Source organism: Theropithecus gelada, chromosome 17 (assembly GCF_003255815.1).
Source record: "Theropithecus gelada isolate Dixy chromosome 17, Tgel_1.0, whole genome shotgun sequence".
Taxonomy (NCBI): domain Eukaryota; kingdom Metazoa; phylum Chordata; class Mammalia; order Primates; family Cercopithecidae; genus Theropithecus; species Theropithecus gelada.
In genome coordinates this window covers 47,595,265-47,617,666 of record NC_037685.1, presented here as the reverse complement: position 1 = coordinate 47,617,666, position 22,402 = coordinate 47,595,265, and the positions used below count along the sequence as shown (strand labels likewise).

The 22,402-nt window shown below is 35.8% G+C and overlaps 1 protein-coding gene across 3 annotated transcripts in view; it reads right to left on the bottom strand.

The window, feature by feature from the left end:
• Window positions 1–22,402, bottom strand: part of MYO16 (myosin XVI) — a 702,327-nt gene that overhangs the window by 454,124 nt on the left and 225,801 nt on the right. For all 3 annotated transcript variants that reach the window (XM_025364355.1, XM_025364354.1, XM_025364353.1), the window contains exon 4: window positions 14,689–14,832. In XM_025364355.1, coding sequence (XP_025220140.1) covers window positions 14,689–14,832 — 144 coding nt within the window. The remainder of the gene's footprint in view (window positions 1–14,688; window positions 14,833–22,402) is intronic.

Below are 22,402 nucleotides of genomic sequence, written 5' to 3'. Positions count from 1 at the left end.
CTGTGCCATTTTGTTTCCACCAGCAGTGAATAAGAGCTCCTGTTGCTCCACATCGTTGCCTCTGAATGTCTTTCTAGGTTTTGTTTGGCTTTGGTGTGTCTTTTAGTCACTGGGATGGGTATATGGTGGTACTGGGTCTTGTTTTAATTTACAACTGTCTAATAACAAACGCTACTGAGCCTCTTTTTGTATGCTTATTTGCCATCGTCTATCTTCTTTGGTGAGGTGTCTGTTAAGATCTTCTGCCCATTCTTAACTGGGTTGTTTGTTTTCTTATTGTTGAAGCTTATGAGTCCTTTGTATATTTTAGCTATAAGTTCTTTCTGAGATAAATTCATAGGAACAGAGAATAAAGTGGTGGTTATTAGAGGCTGAGAGTTGGGAGAATTCAGATGTTGGTCAAAGGACAAAAACTTTAGCCAGATAGGAGGAATAAATTCAAGAGACTGATTACATATCATAGTGACTATATATTGTTAATAACAATAGATTGTATAGTTAAGGAATGCTAATATTTTAAGTGTTCTCACTGCAAAAAATAATAACTATGTGAGGTAATACATATGTTAATTAGCTTGATTTAGCCATTCTGTAATGTATACATATATCAAAACGTCATGTTGTACACTATAAATATATACAATTTTATATGTCAAAAAAAACCCTGCCAAACTAAATTATTATCAGATACTTGTTTTATATATCATAGTCCAACTTATCAATTTTTCCTTCATGGGTTACAATTTTGATATTAACATATATATATAAAAACTCATCACCAAATCACAGGTCACCTAGATTTTGCATGTGATTTCTTCTGGAAGTTTTAAAGTTTTATATTTTACATTTAAGTCCATTACCCATTTTGAGTTAATTTTGGGAAAGGTTTAAGATGTGTTTCCAGGTTCATTCTTTTGCATAGAGACTAATTGTTTCAGGACTGTTTATTTAAAAAACTACTTTTTCTCTTTTGCATTGCTGTTCTTCGTCAATGATCACCGGACTGTATTTATATTGGTCTACTTGTGGGTTTTCTTCCTTGTTTCATTGATCTCTATGAAAACCTTCTATTCTTTCAGGAAAACCTGTGTTGATTACTGTAGTTTTATAATAAGCATTTTTAACGTAGCTTGTGGTTTCACTGATTTAATGTCTTTATGTTTTCCTATTTTTAATTTATTTCTGCTCCAATTATCATTATTTCTTCTGTTTGATTTAGGCCTCAATTGCTCTTCTTTCTCTAGTTTCCAAAGGGGAAAGCTTAGATTATTGCTTTTATATCTGTCTTCTTCTCTGACACATGTATTTAATGCTATAAATTTCTCTCTAAGCTTTGATTTTGCTGCATCCCACACATTTTGATAAGTTGTACTTCTGTTTTTATTTAGCTGAAAATATATTTTAAATAATCCTGAGACTTCTTTGGGCTACACGTACTTTTTAAGTGTGCTGTTTCATCTCCAAATATTTGACAATTTTCCAGAAACCTTTCTATTACTGATTTCTAGTTAACTTCATTGTGGTCTGAGAACATATTTTGTATATTTGTTCTACTTTAAAAAGTTTAAGGTATGTTTTATTGCTCAGAAGACAGTCTATCTTGACATGAATTATTCACGTGAGATTGAGAACGTGTGTTTTGCTGCAGTTGACTGGAATATTCTGTAAATGTTAATTCAATAGAGTTGACTTCTGCTGCTGTTCATGAAAGTGGACATTTATTCACTTTTGCCTGTTTGATCCATCAATTCCTGAAAAAAGCACAGTGAAGTCTACAATTATAATAGTGGGTTTGACTATTTCTCCTAAAATTAATATAGCTTCTCTGTCTTTTGATTAATATTGGCATCATAGATCTTTTTTCATTTCCATTTATCCTGTCTGCATCTTTACATTCAATGTGGTTTCCAAGTAGACAACCTAGAGTTGGGTCATATATATTTATCAGTACCAATGATCTGTGTCTTTTAATTGGTGTGTTTAGACTACTCAATTTAGAGCAATTATTGACATAGTTGTGTTAATCTCTGTGTTTGTAACTATTTTCCATGCATTACATTGGCTCTTTGTTTCTATTTTCTCTTCTTCTGCCACCATTGATTTAATTGAGCATATTATATGATTCCATTTCATATCCTGTCTTAGCATGACAATTATACTCTGAAAAATTTTTACTGGTTGTTCTAAAGTTTCCAATATATATTTCTAACTAATCCAAGTCTGCCTTCAAATGACACTATATAAACTCATATGCAATGCAGGTATCTTATAACACAGCATTCCCACACCCTCCTTCGTACCCCCTATGATATTACAGTCATTAGTTTTACTTATCCTTATGCTATATTAACCCAATATATTGTTATTACTTTAAATAGTCATTTTTAGATGAATTTAGAATAAGAAAAATGAAAGTTGTGTGGAATTATTTTTGTCTTTATTTCTTTCTCAGTGTTCTCTATTCTTCATGTAGTAAAAGATTCTGACCTATACAATTTTCCTGTGTATGTTTTTAATAATTTATTTTAACATTTCTTGCAAGGCTGGAGGTCTGCTGGCAATGTATTGGCTCAACTTTTGTTTGTCTGAGAAAACTTTATTCTTTTTCACATGTGAAGGATAATTTTACTGGAAATAAAATTCTATGTTGGCTGTGTTTCTTTTTACCATTTTAAGTATTTCACTCCACTCCTCTTGCTTTCATGATTTCTAGAGAGAAGATCATTGTGATTCTTATCTTTTTTCTTCTATAAATAAGGTATGTTTTCCTGCATAGTTTTTTTCAAGATTTTCTCTTTTTGTTTGGTATTCAGCATTTCAAATATGCTATACTTAAGTATAGCTTGTTTGTTTTTTATGTTTATCTTGCTTGTTGTTCTCTGAGCATCCTGGATCTGTGTGGCTTCGTATCTGTCATGAATTTCAGAAAGCTTTTGGCCATTATTAAACCAAATATGTCTTTGGCCTTTTTCTTTTTGTTTTTAAATTTTGGGTTTTTTTAGTTGATACAAAATAGATGTACACATTTGGGGAGTATATGTGACAATTTTATAAATTTATATAATTTGTAAGGATCATATCAGTATATTGGGATATCCATCATCTTAAATATTGTCTTTTCTTTATGCTAGAAACATTCTAATTCCTCTCTTCTAGCTATATATACACGATAGATTATTGTAAATTACAATCACCCTACTAATCTATCAAATACTACATCTTATTTCTTCTATCAAAGTGTATACTTATTCTCTCTTCTAGTACTCCCATTACACATGTCAAACCTTTTCAAATTACTCTACAGTTCTGTTGTTTCCTGTTACTGTGTTCTTTTTGCATTTCAGTTTAGAAAGTCCTGTTGGCCGTCAGAGGTGGCTCGCTGTTCCTCGCCTAGGTCCAGTCTACTAAGGAGCCCATCAAAGGCATTCTTCATTTTTGTTGCAGCGCTTTTGATTTATAGAGTTTCCTTTGGTTTCTTCAGTAGAGTTTCCATCTCTTTGCTTACATTGTTCATCTGTTTTGTAAGTTGTCTACTTTTTCTCATTAGAATCCTCTGCATATTAATAATAGTTATTTTAAATCTCCTGTCTGATAATTTTAATATCTGTGTCATATCTGTGACTGGTTCTGATGCTTTTTTTAATATCTTCAAACAGTGTTTTCCTTGTCTTTTGACATGTCTTTTAATTTTTCTTTGAAAGCCAGATATTAGGTATTACTAACTGAGGTCATTAGGTCTAGGAAGTGAGAGTCTATTTTGATCGGCTAGTAGCTAGGCTGTGTTTAATGTCTGCTGTAACACTAGGAGCCAGAGGCTTCCAATATTTCTTTGTTTTTGTCTCTCTCTTTATTTTGTGCTTCCAGGTACTTCTCTGCAAAACATCTGTTTTATGGATAAAAGGATTTTATCCATAAAAAGGACCTCTCTCAGATCTTCCTTGTGGGAACCTGGTGAGTTCCTTGTGAGAAACTCTATCGTTTTACCTGGAGGTAAAACCCATGAAAATGTGGCGCCCCCTAAAACTGTGGCCCTCAGGGTTTCCTCACTCCATACTAGTCTGCGCTCAGCCTCCGGCAAGTCAAGACATTGCCATTTAAATATTCCTACCAGTATATGGCTCCTGTGCTTCCGCTCCAGACCATCTGCATCCCCTCAGATTTTAGAGCTGATAGACTTTTTCTTACAAACTTAGTACTCTGATAGGTCCAACAAACGTCACCGATTTTCAATCAGTTCAGATTTGTTCTTGTTGTTAAGACAGGAGTGACAATTAGAAGCTGATTTGAAATTAGAAAACTTACAGATTTGGTTTTTTCAGTGACACTTTATTGCTTATCTTCTAAAATCTAATATTATGGTTCTAATCACTGTTAATATTACGTAAGCATTTTTATGATAGATAGAATAATTTTCCACCATAGATTTTAGTGATGGTAAAGTTTAAGTAGCAGCAGATTTATAAAATCAAAAACTAAAAACCAAAAGGCTCTTTGTCTTCAAAGGCCACTAACAGCATAGGAGGCTGAATAGCCTCTTCCAAATTTTTTACTATTCATGCCAAAATATATGAATGTGGATAAAAAATGGGACGTTTGCCCAGTTTCCTTCTATGGTCAACTTGCCTTAAGATCAAGTGAGATACATGAGGTAGGATAATCAATGAAATGAAAATGCATTCACTGATTTCACCACAATAGTATCAAAAGTGTCCATGGCCAAGGTCATTTGAAAGGTTCCAGTGGGCTTAAGTCAGATTGTCCGGTTGAGAACTGTCTGGGAGCTGCTAACTGGGGTCAGCAGAATCATACTGTTCTTCAGAGAAGCTTCAGTGTAAACGTGAGAGGAACAATAAAGCACAACTAAAGAAACAAGTTTGATTATTTTTTCTTTTTTTAACTTAATGAAAGATACTGGGACATAAATATGAATTTAAAGGAAAAGGCTAATAGAATGACTGAAAACAAGGGAGGAAAAAGGAGAAATCCTTGGAGAGGTGACTGAGTAGAATTTAGCAAGTATGTGAAAAGACTTAGCTTAAAAGGAGAATGAACACCTCTTTAAGGATGGAAAAAAGGCAGCAAATAAATAGGAAAAAAATCAATCGTTTGTTAGTAGGAAGTTGAAGGCATTCAAGCCTGAAGACTTCAATTTTCTCAGTGCAGTCAAAGGCAAGATCAATTGATGAGAAAGAGATTAAATATTGTATGTGTGGTCATTTACATGAAAATTTGATATTCAGGTGCTTGGCCAGGATTTTCTACCACAGTTCACATAGGAAAGTTAGACTTACCTTGAACCATTTAAATGTATACTTATTTTCTACGAAGGGGTATCACCTGACAAGAGCAAGGGCAGCTTGTGCATTGATATGTAAGAAATTGAAGTGATGAAAAGGGCAATTTATAACCAAACTGCAAACAATTTTATGTAGTAGTATTTAACCTAGGAACTGTCTAAAAAATAATTAGTCAAATTTTGGAATGATTGGATTTTGATCTATCAATGTAAGCCACCTCATATAAAGTAAGCCATATGTCTGTGAAATGTTTACTGTTTCAGCTATGACAGAATGCTTTGGTTCCAGCAGTTGCCTGCAGCACCCATTAAAATGATCTAGCTCCACCTTGTCCATTACTTACAGAACAGGGCACACTCCACCCTACGGGCAAAGATGTTACTAATATCAGATATTCAAACACAAAAGGCCGAGGATTAAGAAAATGTTCCCTGCAATTTCCAGTAATCAATCCATTGTTACTGAAGTAAAAGAGTGATAACGTCACTGCCGAGCCTCACTCAGCAAATGACTATACATTGGCTAATATTTCCTCCTACAACTTCTGATTTCAAGCAGTAAAAAAATCTTTAAAGAGCTCCTCCTTGTATGTAATAGTAAGAATTCAGCAATCTGATATTCCCTATCACCCTTTTCAAAATCAAAACTACTTAAAATAATATTTTGTCCTTTAGTTCTCTAGTATCAATTTCTTGAAACTATGTATGATGGATATTCTTTATAGTAAAATTTAGTGAATGATTCCAGGACACATGAAGTATCAAATGACTTCCACCCCAAATTTTTCAATAAGAAAAAGGAAAAAGCCTGAGAAGATGAGTCAGTAACACTGGTGACCATTTTCCTAAACACAAGCATCATAAGGTGGTTTACGCAATTTAAAGAAATTAATACCGCTTTAAAGTAATTAATACCAACATAAAAGCATTTTTTTTCTTATGGTTTGAAATGCACCTATTAAAATGTGCATATTTGTCACAGCTTTAGAATTGCTAACTGTACAGAATAGCTTAGCAACTGTGGCCACTTTATAAAATTAAATGTGAAAATTTAGATCCGGCATACTGAAGACAAAATGGAAACCTTTTATCTAAAATCGTATCAGAAAAGAAGTGAGAATTGAGCAATGCTATTCAGAGACCATTCCCTATAAAAACCACATGATCCAAAATAGCAAAGAAAAGTCTATTGTTCCTCTCTCAGCAAGCAAGTGACTGAGCAGATCTGAGATTTTACAAGCATTTAACTCAGGGCATAGCTGCATTGTTTCAACATCTTAGAAATTAATACATATAAATATGCACATGTTGAAATAAACATGAAGTCAAGATTTTTAAGAGAATAAATCACTTTCAGCTTTGTGAATTTAATCTTGAGTAACAAAAAGGCTTCTCAATCTGAGGATAAGTAAAATACCTTGGAATTTTTTTTTTAAGCTAGAAAAACACATTTGAGTTATAGAACATTGGTGCTTGGATGTGGTACAAGTTAGAAAATATTTTAAAAAGTAAATTATATAAACTGTAAAATAAAAATTATATATTTGAGATGCTCAAATAATAAAAATGTAAATGAAAAAATTCTTAGTGGACAAATTATATATAATTATAATACATAATCATATAACCAAGTACATATAAAAATTATCATGCATTAAAATATTGTTTTGGGGGAGCCAAAACATTTGTATTTGGGATTTCACACCACTGCCAACCTCTCTGATATTAGATTTTATATAACAATAAGGATTAGGGATGGGCGTGGTGGCAGACATCTGTAATCCCAGTACTTTGGGAGGCTGAGTTGGCTGGGTCACGTGAGGTCAGGAATTCAAGACCAGCCTGGCCAATATGGTGAAAACCCATCTCTACTAAAAATACAAAAAATTAGCTGGGCGTGGTGGCATGTGCCTGTAGTCCCAGCTCTTCAGGCAGCTGAGACACAAAAATTGCTTGTACCCAGGGGACGGAGGCTGCAGTAAGCCGAGATCATGCCACTGCATTCCAGCTTAGCAACAAAGTAAGATTTTCTCTCAAAAACAAACAGATAAGGAAACAATAAGGATTATAAGTTTATTGCTTATGGCACAGAAGCACTCTTCACACCCAATGAGACAATATAGCTAGGAATCTGCAAAACCCTATTCAACAATATGATGTAAATTATGAGGCCCTCTTTTGCTCAAATTGTGAAAATGTAGAAACCCATCACTTTTTGGCTCACTCCAATTCCTAAAGTATATTGGGCTTCAATGACTTCTATTTCATAGTTAAAACTCAGAAAAGTGTCAATAGTTTTGTTTAATAATAAGTACAGTTGATTCTCATTCTTTGTGCATTCCATATTTGCAGATATACTTACTTGGTAATATTTATTTGTAACCCCAAAATAATTTCTCATGGCACTCTTGTGATAATTTGTAAACCTGAACAGAATGATGAAAAATTTTAGTCAGCCAAGGTTCACATTCACAGCTGAGATCAAATAATACACCTTTTTTGAAGTTAAAAAACTGCCTGTTGTTTCAGCTCTCATAGAATGAACAAGTATCCTTTTTGTGGTCTTTGTAGTGCCATTTTTTTCCACATTTTTCAGCTTTTAAAGGTGGCCCCCAAGTGTACTGCTGAGGTGCTATCCAGTGTTCCTAACTGAGAAGGCTTTGATCTGCTTTCATGAAGAAACTACACGTGTTAGTCTTCATTTGGAGTGAGTTGCAGCACTCACTTAATTAGTTCAATGTTAAAGAAGCAATATTATATATTAAATAAGGTGCCTGCAAACAGACACAAAACATTTGGTGATATGCTGCTCTGTTTATGAAAATATTGTGACCAGGGATTTGAAGGAACCTAACCTTGTATTTCCTCTAGGAGCGAAGCTCAGTAGTTGCTAACTCTGTGTTCATAATGACTCTATAACTACCTTAAATAAGGCGAATCTACTCTGTGATTTGTGTTTGTTTGTTTGTTTGTTTGTTTTGTGAGCTGGAATCTCGCTCTGTAGCCCAGGCTGGAGTACAGTGGCACGATCTTGGCTCACTGCAAGCTCCACCTCCCAGGTTCATGTCATTCTCCTGCCTCAGCCTCCTGAGTAGCTGGGACTACAGGTGCCTGCCACCATGCCCAGCTAATTGTTTGTATTTTTAGTAGAGATGGAATTTCACCATGTTGCCAGGATGGTGGATGGTCTCGATCTCCTGACCTCGTGATCTGCCCACCTCGGCCTCCCAAAGTGCTGGGATTACAAGCGTGAGTCACCATGCCTGGCCTTCTACTCTGTAATATTTCTTAATATTCTTTCCCAATTTTAAATAATCAAGTTAAAAAGCTATGTTTTAAAAATAAATGTATAATAATATTACAGTGAAAATCATGATATTATTAGCCCACTTAGGGACTCTTAGCTCTGAATGAATTATAAGCAATATAGCACCAGATCAGAGTGGTCAGGGGTCCAAGTTCTGACGCTGGCCTTTATGGGATCAAATCTTGCCTCTATGACTAATACTATCTGGCCTTCAGCATGTAGATTTGCCTCGTTTCTGAATCAGTAGCCTCAGCTACATAAAGCAGAAAACGCTGACACCTTCGTAATAGAATTCTGTGATAATCAAGGAAGTTACTAACTGTAAAGCATGCGAAAAATGCCTGCTGCATAGGGAGGGCTACATAAAAGTTAATTGTCAGTATCTGCTAGAGTTTTCGTTCACAGTAGCTAAGCCTCCTCCAAAACAAAACACATTTGTGGCTCAATTCAAGTAGCACTGTTCTAGTGCTGTTAAGTAGACGATGCCCCCTTTCCACACACACTCACATGTCTCTCCTTAGCAACTCACAATAAATCATCTCACACATCAATAAAATTATTTTTATAGATGACTTCCTGGATAACTTGAACAATGTGGCTTGAATATATCTTTCATTCATTTTTAAACCCAGTCTTCTGCCATTCCCTCTATTCTAACCTTCTCTATCTCAGCAAACAAAAATTACGATGTCAACTTTCCAGGTTTCAGGCCAAAAAAGTGGAAGTCATCTGTGACTCCCATTCTTTCTCTCCACACTAAATCCAGTCACACAAAATATGGACAACTCTGCCTTCAAAATCCTGTATATCCAGATGTCAACCACTCCTTGCCACCTCCACCACTTGTAGTCTGGTCAATAGATACCTAAATGTTCCCTGTTCTTCTCAGTTGTAGAATTTCAACAGAGCAGCAAATGTGATCCTCTTAAACCTAAGCCATCACATCACTGCTTTCCTCACCTCCTTCTCCCCAAGGCTTCCCTAATCACCTAGGGTAAAAATAGACTCTCAAGTCCTTGCAAAGGCTTGACCTCACCCTGCCCTTCTGAGTTCATCTATCCCCCGACCCCCTGTCACTTCACTGCAGCTGTGCTGATCTCCTTGCTGTCCCTCCAACACATAGACCCTGCCACATAGCTTTCTATGTACCATCCCCTGTGGCCAGCACACTTGCACCCACGTATCAACATAGCTCCCGGCTCATACGTCACCTTTTTCATGAAGCCATCCTTAATACTCTGTTCCTTTCTTCCTGACCTTTCCAAAACCTCTTACTAGTTGATATACTATAAATTTTAGTCATTTATGTGTTTCATCTGCTTTTCCTTAATAGAACGTAAGCTCTAAAAGGCAGGGCTTTTCCTGCCTGTGCTCACTGCTGACTCCCTTGAGCACACACAGACGGCCACCACAGATTTAATACATGAATCAGTGCTGCGCAGTCTCTCTGGTCCATCATCTAGCTCTGGAAAATGGAAAGAAGATGGAGCATGCAGCCTTCAACACTGGACAATAGCATTTCATCTGGCAAGTAAAATACATTTCTCTTTTGAGGTTATTGGCAGGAATGTATTTTTACAGTAATTAGAATTTTTGTGACAACATATTTTATCAACATTTATTTAGAGTAAATTGCTTCTGTGGATGGATACTTAGGCTGGCTGTAACATGGTATGAATACAGCTACTCAGATTGGCTTAATCCATTAAGCAAATTTCCCAGGGGTTCATTTGATTAATTGCATTGTTTGTTTTCACCACTACTGTAGAGTATAAAATATCTTCTCATTCACCGTGCAGCATCTAAAACATAACAGTCATTCAATAAATATTTAGTAAATGAAGGAATGAATAAACAAGCTGTAATTTCCCTTAGGGCAGGCCTTATGTTCATACATAATTGGTGATCACTCATATTTATTAGTTAAGTGAATGAAGATGATGATCGGTTAGTAGAAGTCATTGAATGAGGGCAACTAACAGATATATTCCTTTGTATATTACGTTGGATTATTCTACATTGTGAGAAACAGGGCACTGCTGAGCCATAAAAATATTGCTAATAATTTGAAAATTATAGATTAACTCTATGATCATCCATGAAATACAACTAGTTTTTTTCTCCCTCAATTCTGTTTGGTAAGGAAAAGCAAACTCATCAGATATTGAGATAATTTGTGTGCTAAAGCAAGCACTTGTAATACAAGTGTAGAACATGTGAGGTAAAGAAGTCTAGAATATTGTAAAAGGATGGATGTGGTTATACGACAGCTTTTATTACATATGAGTTAATATTGTCAATATTTTTCAGGCTGAATTCCAAAAACTGGCCTGCTTTCATTCATTCATTTGTTGATTCATATACTTAGCTTGCGAGATGATATTCAAGCATACACTAAGCATCTATCAAGTGCTAGGCACTGTTTTAACAGATAATAATGCATGCATGCGCTACTTCTGTGACTTGCTAGAAGCTAATTATTTATTAAATGCCCAACCTGAAGCTGGTGTTAGTTAGATAAAGAATTACTGAATATACATCAAATTGTTCCAGGCAGAAGAGATGTTTATTTTAAAGGCAACTGGTCATTACTGCGATTGAGTTGTTGCCATGGGAACAAATAGGAGTTACAGAAACTGTATCTCATAAGAACAAAGAGAAAAATAAGTCATTACTTAAACAAATACAATATTCATAATGGGATGAAATATCAAGGAACACAGATAATGTAATGGTAATCTTAACAGTAAGTGTGGGCACATATCAAAGAATAGGAAGATAAAATAAAAGTACAGAGAAGGAGTGTCTAGAACTCTCCACATCCTAATGAACTTAGCACTGAGTCAGAAAATGACGTGAGGGTATTCCTAGTTAGGACAATAATATAACACTTCTCCAAATTGTTCCCCTTTTTCTAAACATTCATTTAGGAGACCAGGATTGGTGCCATTTTTAAATCAAATTTCCTTTGGAAGATGCTGCTTAGCCTCAACATGAAGAAGGCTAATGTCTATTACCTCAGTTACACAAGGAGTCACAGGAAAGGTCTGAGTAACTTGCCAGTATGTCTAATTTATTCTTATAATTATGTTGTTATCCCAGATACCAGTCCTGGCGACCTGCCCCAGTCCTAGCTCTGGTTGTAAACATGCCTCCTTCTTGTGCTCAGGATGGTCTAAGTGTTTTGCTACCTCTAGACTATAAATGCTAGTTCTGACAATTATGCTGTATTGGTCTGTTCTCACGCTGCTATGAAGAAACACCCGAGACTGGGTAATTTATAAAGAAAAGAGGTTTAACTTACAGTTCCACATGGCTGGGGAGGCCTCAGGAAACTTATAATCATGGCGGAAGGCACCTCTTCATAGAGCAGCAGGAGAAATAATGAGAGCCCAGTGAAGGAGAAAGCCCCTTATAAAACCACAGGATCTCATGAGAACTTACTATCACGAGAATAGCATGGGGGAAACCATGTCCATGATTTAGTTACCTCCCACCGGGCCCCTCCCATGACGTGTGGGGATTATGGGAACTACAATTCAAGATGAGATTGGAGTGGGGACACAGCCAAACCTTATCATATGCTATCTGTGATACCAGTCTCCTAGATGCCGAAGGGGAGTCATTTCATGTAGTTATAGATATTGCACCTGAGTCACTACACTGTTATTTTATGAGCTATTTTGCTTGAAATGTAACTCAGATCTAACTCTTTTCTTTTTTTGTCATAATTTGGTTCATCAACTCAGGGCTGTTCCTGCAATATTTAATTGTGAGTATCATGTGAGATACCAAGCTCTAGACTCAGTAGAGATTACAGAAAGAAGGCAGATCTTCTTGCTCTTTCCCATTAGAAATAAGAAACTGCTACATTCAGAATGGAGGAAGGGAATCCTGGCTGGCAGTGAAACTGAGATCTCACAAACCTGTCTGAACTCAAGAAACTGAAGCCTGTGTCCAGACATTTGCATTGAGGAAATGGAAGAAGGATTTTAACATTTTAAGCACAACCACATGAATATTCATTTGTAAGAATAAGTATGGCCATTTTGCATGCAGAAGAAAGAGGTTTTTTGGCACGGCTTAATGTAATTAATAATAATTAGAGAAAAGAAATAAGGATGGGCTTTGGAAAAAATTACTGATTCTTAAAACTAGTATTTAGAAAAAAACAAATGAGAACATAGAAAAACTGCAAAAGCCATGAATCAAACTTTTCTATCTCATTCTCTTATAATTAAAGCAGCTAGCTAAACTATCAAAAAATGTATCAGACAAGTACTATGAACTTAGTTCCTCCTTAAATAACCCAAGTGAGTACTCTATGAGTTGTCAGCATTCTAAAGGTTTCTAAACTTGATCATGTTACAGTATTACTTGAAAGGTGACTTGGTTCCTTTCTGTGCTATATTTTATAGCTTTTCACAATTCTGGGGAAATCCTGTGGCCTTTATGGTGAACTGACAGTTTAGTGCCTCTTAGGCTCTGTATCTACAAAACCCAAATCTTGTTTTATAAATGAGTCAGGCAGCTTTTCATGCCTTTTTATGTAGAGTACTAGCCCTCTAAAAGTTTATATTTCAAGCTAAATAATCTTTTATTTCCTTTGCCTTTCCTTATTAATATACCCTCCATCTTCCAGAATTTGAAAGACATACATTTTTAGTGACATATGTTTCTACTGAAAAAAAGGAAGTATACATATTCTTGAAGGACAAATCAGAGAAAACGAGACAAAATTAAACCTCATACAAGATTAAGACAGTCCCTATTCACAGCCTTTAATCCCAAAATATTTTCATTCATAATTTTAAAAAGGGGGGAAGAGGAGCAGTATGGTATATTTAAAATGTTTTCCACCAAAAGCTATGCTCCCTAGTACTGTAGATGTGAACTTATTGGGGAATAAGGTCTTTGGAGATGTAATCAAGTTAAATGAGGCCATTTGCCTGAGGGTAGGCCCTAAATCCTATGACTGGTGTCTTCTGAAAGGAAAACATGAGAGATATGGATACAGTGACACAGAAGAAAGTCATGTGCTGATGGAGGCAGAGACAGGAGTGATGCTGCTATAATCTAAGCAACATCAGGGACTGCAGGGGTCACCATAACTAGGAAGCACCAAGAAAAGTTTCATCACTAGGGCCTACAGCAGGAGCATGGCCCTGTCCACACCTTGACTTCAGACTTCTAACCTCTACAACTGTGTTTGTGTACAGCCATCAACTATGTCTTAATGGTATGGCAGGCACAGGAAACTAATATTGGTAGCATGGCTCAGTGACAAAAAATGGACTTCTGACAATGAACTTGAGTTCTTAACTATCATTTGCTTTTGGCTTAGGGCAAGTTGTTTAATATATTTGAGCATCAGTTTGCTTTTGTGTAAAATCTTGAGCTTACATAAAAAAATGTGAATTCCAGGTGCATAATAGCAAGCCATTAAGAAGTTAATTTTTTAAATAAATAAAAGCAAATCATTCTTACTCATATATTCCAGTGTATTTTCTAAAAATTGTAAATAGTTTCTTGAAATACTTTCTAGAGATTACTATTCCAAAATAAAGCATGTGTGAGGATCAATGTCTGGATGTAAGATTAACTGAAAATAACAACCAAAACAACAAACTCCAATGCTTTTCATATTTAAAGTTCTCGTTTTCATGTAAACAAACATTGTAGACACTTCTTTACTAGATGTAACCAAGAAAAAAAAAGATTCAATATAAACCATATCTCCTTATAATGTTATGCCTCTTTGGCTAAAAATTTAAAAATGAGAATGAATTGAAAAACAAAATTATCAAACCATTTTAGTTGAAACTGACTTGTATCAAGGCATATAATCCCCAAGGAAAGGCAAGAGAAGTTGCATTTGGCATAGTATCTGCACAATTTGTTTTATAAACTATATGACCCGCAACCTTAGTCTATAATTATCTTGTGTTCTAGGGGGATACATGATAACATATGCAGATTTTTTTCTCAACCAAAATATTAAATATTGTAAAATATCATTAGTTAAATATATAGCCTTTTACATGCCATCAGATCTTCAAATGGTAAACTGAATTGCTTTACTTACTAATACAAGAAGCAGGACAATATCAGGGTTATCGCATGCACAGGCAATGTGCATGGGCGTCCAGAAATCTTCATCCTGGTGGTTCACGTTGACTCCTCTGTCAATCAGAATTTCTGCAATGAAGGCATTATCATACCGAGCACACTAAAAGAAAGAATACAAGGAAATATCAAATTATTACAAACCGTGATATGGCTTATTCCAAATGCCCACAGATTAAAAAAAAAAAAACTCAATGTCAATTTTGGGAGTTTGTAAATAGGATTTTTTTTTTTTTATAAAACTTGAATTATAATAATTATCTTCCTAAAAGTACAGAGTTGATCACAGTACCCTTCTACTCTAAAACATGCATAGTTTGTCACTGCCAAAAGAATAAAGTGTAACTATTTAATTGCATCCAAGATAGACAAGGCCCTTTAGAATCCATGCAACTTAATTCCTCAACATTCCCATCTGTAGCCTTCACCCTAGTCACATTTCATAGCATGTCATACTGTAAAAGTTAACAGTTGAAATTAAAGAGTCTCGTAAAATGAATTTTTATGATTTTATACTGTTGCATTTTATATATGTTCAATAATTTACTAAATCAAACCATCAAGCAACTTAATTTACTATCTATAGTTCAAACTCACATAAATATTGTATGTGTAAGTCAGGGCTGGCATCACGGGTGTACAATCTATGCAACTGTGCTTAAATGAGTCCTGTACTTTGATGTTCTGCCTTTATGAACTTGAATTTCTAATTTTTGAAAAGTCCCACATATTTATTTGCATTGACCTCTTCAAATCATCTAGTCCTTTTATGAGTATTTTTATTTTTCTTCTTTTTTTTTTTTTGAGACAAGAGTCTTGCTTTGTCACCAGGCTGGAGTGCAGTGGCGTGATCTTGGCTCACTGCAACCTCCACCTCCCAGGTTCAAGTAATTCTCCTGCCTCAGCCTCCTGAGTAGCTGGGACTACAGAAGCATGCTACCACGCCCAGCTAATTTTTGTATTTTTAGTAGAGATAGGGTTTTACCATGTTGGCCAGGATGGTCTCAATCTCTTGACCTTGTGATCCCCCTGCCTTGGCCTCCCAAAGTGCTGGGATTACAGGTGAGAGCCACCACACCCGGCCTTATGAGTATTTTTCATATTTACATCTACAAGTTACATTAATGCCAAATGCATATCAGTACAATTAGTTTTTAAGAACTTATTATTAAATAGGTCAGCAAAATTTCTGGGTTATGAGATACACACTTTTTCTGTGATGTATATGCATAGAACAGATTTTCCACCCCAAAGGAATGCCGATCAGTATCCCACTGGAAGCACTGTCACACAAATTTACCCACCAATTCACTGGATAGTACCATTAAAAACAAATCATTGTAGAATTTTTGCTTCCCTGTAACAGGGACCAGATGTACCTTCCTGCTTGAATCAACTAAAAAAGAAAAACAAAATATATGACCTCTGAATGATGGGCAGCAAACAAGATAAGCCCTACTACCGTTCCAGCCTCCTACCTTGAGAGAGTTCCCAAGCTACAGCACAGGGAGAAGAACCCAGCCTGACCAAGGCTGGCTCTTGAAATGTCTTAAGAGACCAGGGTGGTTACATTTCGCAGAGCAGAGTAGCAGAGAGGACAAAGCTGCACAGAGAAAAACTTTAAAGTTCTAAAGAATGCCTCCCTCAAGTGCTCAGCTGAATAATGATCAGCACATGCACTCTAGGAAACTGCCCAAGGTCAGGCAAAGAACTGCCTGAAAAGAAAGAGAACTCAGGGCTCATAAATTACAATAAATGGTGCCTGTTCCTGCCAACCATACTGAAAACTGCGTAACTGACGGGGCACTGGGTAGACTACTAGATGTGTTTTGCTTCAGTGGAGGGAAATATGAGTCCTAAACTAAATGCTGCTCTGTTCCCAACTAAAAAATTTCAAATTCAGGCCCTGAAGAGATGAAATTGTTTCCTAATAATTTAGTAGCCCCCAAAGAGTTCAAGATTATTTACAAAAATACTGAATACCCAACAAGGCAAAATTTACTGTGTCTAGAATCCAACAAAAAAATTGCCAAGTATACAAAAACAGCAGGAAAATAGGATCCACAGTGAACAGGTACACCTGTTGGAATGAGCAAATTGGGTGTTAAAATCATATTTATAACTATATTCTCTATGTTCAAAAAGTGAGGGGATCTATTGAAGATGTTAAGTACATACACAAAAGATATTAAAAAGACTCAAATTTAACTTTCAGAGATGAGACCTTTAATGGCTGAGATGGGATGAACAGCAGACTAGATATTTCAGAAGAAAAGATTTTTGAAAAGATTTACAAATCACAGTTTGTAATAATTTGATATTTCCTTGTATTCTTTCTTTTAGCAGTAACATAAATTAAACAAAGTATGACAAGGAAAGAAAAATGATTTTTTAAAAATGGCAGAGCATCAGTGATCTGTGGGATATCTTTTTAAAAGATTATATCAGAACGAAGAACACTGAGAATTGTGACTGTGTGAGTTATATATATTTTTTCATTTAGTCTATTTAAAATATAATTGTTTAAAAATCATGACAGAGTATGAGGTTTATAATATATACAGATTAAAATACATTACAGCAACAAAACAAAGGCTGGAAGGGGAGAAATGAAAACATAATATTGTAAGGAATGTTTTTATGCTACATGTGAATGGATAGGATGCCACTTGAAACGAGAGAGGGTTAAGTCAAAGATGTATCCTAAAAATACTAAAGCAACATGAAAATAACATGCACAGTGCATAATACCACAAAAGAGATAAAACTGATTCACGAAAAATACTCAAACCTAAAGAAGGCAGAAAAAGAGGAGAGAGAAACAAATGGGACACGTACCAAAAAAAAAAGGAAGGTGGTAGATTTCAACCTAAACATGTAAGTAACCATATAAATAAGTGTACATATTCTAAATGACACAAAAGGCAGGGAGTATTAGACTGGATAACAAAGCAAGAGCTAATAATTGTCTCCAAGAAACCCTCCACACTTCGCACTGAAACCAAGATGACAACAAGCATGTTCACTTTTACCACTTCCCTTCAACATTCCACTGGCAGTTCCAGCCATGGCAAAAAGGAAGGAATAAGCAAATACATTCATCTAGATTGAAAAGAAATAATTAAAACTGTCATTATTCACATATGACATGATCGTCTGTGTAGAAAATATAATGGAATATGCAAAGTTATTAGAACCAATAATTAAGTTAGCAAAGTTGAAAGACGGAAGATCACTATACAACAAAACAAAGATATTCCTATATGTTAGTGGTAAGCCTTTGAAAAATAATTTTTAAATTAAAATAGCCTTAAGGATATTGAAATACTTAGGGATAAATCTGACAAAATATCAGTAAGACCTGCACACCAAAATCAACAAAACATTAGTGAGATAAATTTTTTTAAAACCTAAATAAATGGAAATTTATAGTGTGTTCTTAGGTCAGCAGATACAATATTGTAAGAAACCAGTCCTTCCCAGATTGATCTGGAGATTTAATCCAAATGTGTCATAATTCCAGATGGGTTTTTTGGTAGATATTGAAAAGCTGAATCTAAAATTCATAAGTTAATGCAAAGGACCTAAAATTGCCCCAAAAAACTTTAGTGTGGTGGAACCCAAAGTTCATGAACTAAAACTACCTAATTTCAAGCCTCATTATGAAGTTATAGCAATCAAAGCAGTGTGGTGTTGGTGTAAAATCAAATTAATCAATGAACACAACAGAGAATTTAGAAATAGATCAATTCATGTATAGACAACTAATTTTTAAGAAAGTGGCAAGGGCAATTCAGTGAAGAAAGAATGTTCTTTCAGTCGACTATACTGAAATAATTGAATACACACATGTATAAAAATCCTTTTGACCTACATTTTGCCCTATATTCAAATATTACTCATAATGTAAAATTGCAAAAAATGTAAAACCAAAAGTTACAAAAGTTCTAAAAAGAACATAACAGAAAATCTTAGTGATGACTAAAAATGCAGCCTATCAGGGAAATATTAGCAAACTGAATTTAATTAAAATAAAAATCCTCTATTCCTCAGAAAATACTTCTCAGTATATAAAAAGACAAGCCATAATCTAAGAAAAAATATCCACAAAACACCCATCTGTTAAAAGACATTTATCATGAATATACAAAGAACTCTCAAAATTCAGTATGTAAAAAGAAACCAAAAAACAGCTTCAAAGATTAGGCAAAATATTTAATCTCTCACTTCACCAAACAAATGGGTGTTCAAATTATGGTTCACAATCATGATACACTAACTGAATACTCATACCGTCCTCTATTATCAGGTTGTGTCAAGAGTGTACAACCACCACAGCAAACAAGCATGGTGTGAGGTCCCTGAAGAGTATGGAGGAATGTATTAGCAGACATCATTATTAGGATTCAAGTAAGCAATGGGTGCAATGACAAATGTGAATTCTTACAGAATAATTTTGGTTTTGAACTAAGGTCTTTCTGTATCTGATGTTCTTGGTGATGTGTACCAATAAAATGGTCACTAGACTCAGTGTCCTGACCGTATGAACTGAGGCCCTATCCCCTGGAGCTTCAGGTTTGGGTGCAAGGACACAGAAGGTGAGTGGCACAGTAGGAAAGTTCAATAAATTGATGTTAGAACGTGAGGCCCCAATCCAGTTCATTTTAGAAAATTCATATGCAAGTAATTCCTTTTCTACTCTCTTTAGCTTTGTGATAGCTCAGCATATAATCAATAAAGATGTGACCTCCTCCTTCTGCGCCTGTCAAGATATCCTTGACCTGCATCTCAGGAATCTACATTTATATTCAGATACCTGCAGCTTGGATTTTCACTGTGTTTCATCAAACAGAGTTAATTAGATCCAGCGTTGAAAGTGGTATCAGCCCCTCTCAAGTGATATAATTTTGGGAATCACATTTCAGAGGATTATGAATAATAATTTGACAGCAATAAATACCTTCTAGTCACTCTTGTCTGAAAAGAGTATGATGGTGGAACATTCCTGTAACAACATTCTTATAATATTGTTATGTAGTAAATCTATTTCCCTAGAAAGAATTTTCTTCAAGTCAGGAAATCTTCCTCCCAACTCAGGTTGCTCTTCCTTACATCAGTCACTTTCCGGTGACACTTTATGGCACCAAGAAAGTGACTGAACCCACATTCTATTATGCCCAGCAGAACTCCAACACCACCAGGTCCTCCACCTGCAGCCTGGAGCCAGGTCCCTAAGCTCCTGCTGTCACCTTCATTTACCACTCGAAATGCCAAGAAGAGCTAGCTAAGGTGGGACCCAGTGCAAAATGAAAATCCGCGGCTTCTAGTTTTAAAATTATTGACAATTTCAAGACAGTGATAACAGAGGGTGAAACCAAGCATACCAAGCTTGGTACCCTTCTAAAAAGAAGGCCCTGTGTGACTATATGGGTAACCTACCGGTGATGCCTGCCCTGAATTACCAAGCCCTTTAATCAACTAAGCTCCTAGATTCCTGCATGGCCACAGATTACTCCCCTCCACGGAATGATGGGAACCCAGCTCAATTTCCACTTCTGGAAATGTCCAGAGAACCTAAATGGAAGTCAGTCTCCCTGAAAACAGCATCTCTCCTGCAGCCTTGTCCAGTGTAGGGAAACTTATTCTTCCACAGAGCACTAAAAAGTTTGGATATCTTCTGAGCTTATCATTGATTCTTCTGGAATCACTGGATGCTTACATTGATGTGCTTCTTTCTAAGATTTACCCCATCCTTATGTACTACCTCTTCTCCCAACCTGGTCACTCCTCTCTGTCATGGAAGACTTGGGGACCATGATGACAGTCTTCTTTCCACTTAGAACACCATCAACAGAGGAAGCATTAACAATACCAGTTATTCCACATAAGAACCCCAAAATGTCATCCCTCCTGGACTCCACCAAACTTTATCCACCCTTCTGGTTTGTCATTTAGCAAGACTGGTTTCACTCTGAAATATTACATTCTGGCATCCCAATCCGTGACTAAAACATCTCATTCTGCCTCCTAAGACAAACTGAGAGAGCAAGGTGATGGGAGAGCAAGTCCTTCCTCAAAGGCTGTCCAAGCCTTTGACTGTGTGGTTAGAACATGTCAACAAATCCTTTCAACACTGCATTAGCAGTTCACAACTTCTCTTGTACTACACTCCTTCACTCATTTGTAACTTTCTAAACAAAGGTAATATGTCTTAATATACAAACTCAACACAATTCACATTGCCGATTCATCTGAAAGTACTGAAAATCATAGGAACCAAATGACAAGAAAAGGGAACTTTGAACTTAAAATATGTGTGTGTGTGTGTGTGTGTGTATGTGTGTGTGTGTGTTTTCTGTCTTGGTGTAAGGGGTGGTTTCTGGATTCTGGCCCTTCTGATTGGCTAATGAACATATCATGAATGACCCTGAAATCTATCACTCAGTAAATCAGAAAATTATTACAAATATTTACAAATCACACATCCAGTCTGAAGGTTCACATCAAATTCTGTGGTTCATACATAAGAGTTATCTTTCACCAATTTTTAAAATGAGGGTTGGATCTATTTTAACATGAGTTTTCACAAGTCTACATGTTTCACAATGAGAGCTTCCCCTTCTCTTCTCTGTAGTGGTTACGGAGCAGTCATGATATAGAGGAGACTAGAGAAAGAACTATTAAGAAAGCATCCAGTTTGATCCAGGGTTGTCTTCGTGAATGTCATGTGCCAAGCACAGTTCTACAAGTATATTAAAAAAAAAAAAAAAAAGCTCTGAACTTGTAGTAGCTATGGAGGAGGAAGCAGCGATGTGAGGTGCACAATTTGAATGAGATGTAGTCCATGTTTTTGTTCTATGTTTAAGAGTTCTCAGTAGTTCAAAGAACATTTCTATAAAGTCAGAAACAGTGACAGAGAAGAAAAGTGGGGGACAAAAGAGATAAATTTATATCAGTAGCAAAACAAATTTAATTTTTTTTTTGCAATTTCTCAAAATCTAACATCATTCTGGAACTTCCATACACTCGTTTTTATTCAACAGCAATGCCGCAGACCGGCCCTTTTAGCCTGTGCTTGCATCTGTGCAAACTCACGTCCACTTCTCTGCCACTACATCACACTGAAGGATCATATTCACTGTAGTGTCATCTTGAACATACTTATTTTTGCTTTTCATGATCTTCCCTCTGGCAAATATTATATTCCAGGTTATCTCACCATAGATAAACTACGCAGAATGCGGTGAGTTGAATTATATTTATTATTTCTATTTGTACTGCAGAGAGCCACGGCTTCCAGCCAATGGAACCGGACTCTAAACACCGAACCACATCCAGAAATTTGAAAATCCTAAAAACCTGTTTTCCTGTTAAGTGAGTATAAACCCATCTCCTTCATTAGCAGCACTGGTTTGCTGTATTTTAAATTCTCTAGATTTTATTAGGCAACATGATATTCCAGCTGCACTTGGCAAGGTATATATAAAGGTGAATTACACAGTAACTACTCTTAAGAAATAGTGCTGTTTGATAGTGTGAGGTTTGTGATAAAGGGTATGCACAGCATTCTATGCAGTCACAGCAGAAGGTACCAAACAGCCTGATAGGAATTGGATAATTGGATATGGGAACACAGGAGCTAGTCTTGAAGGATCAGGAGGCATTTAACAAGT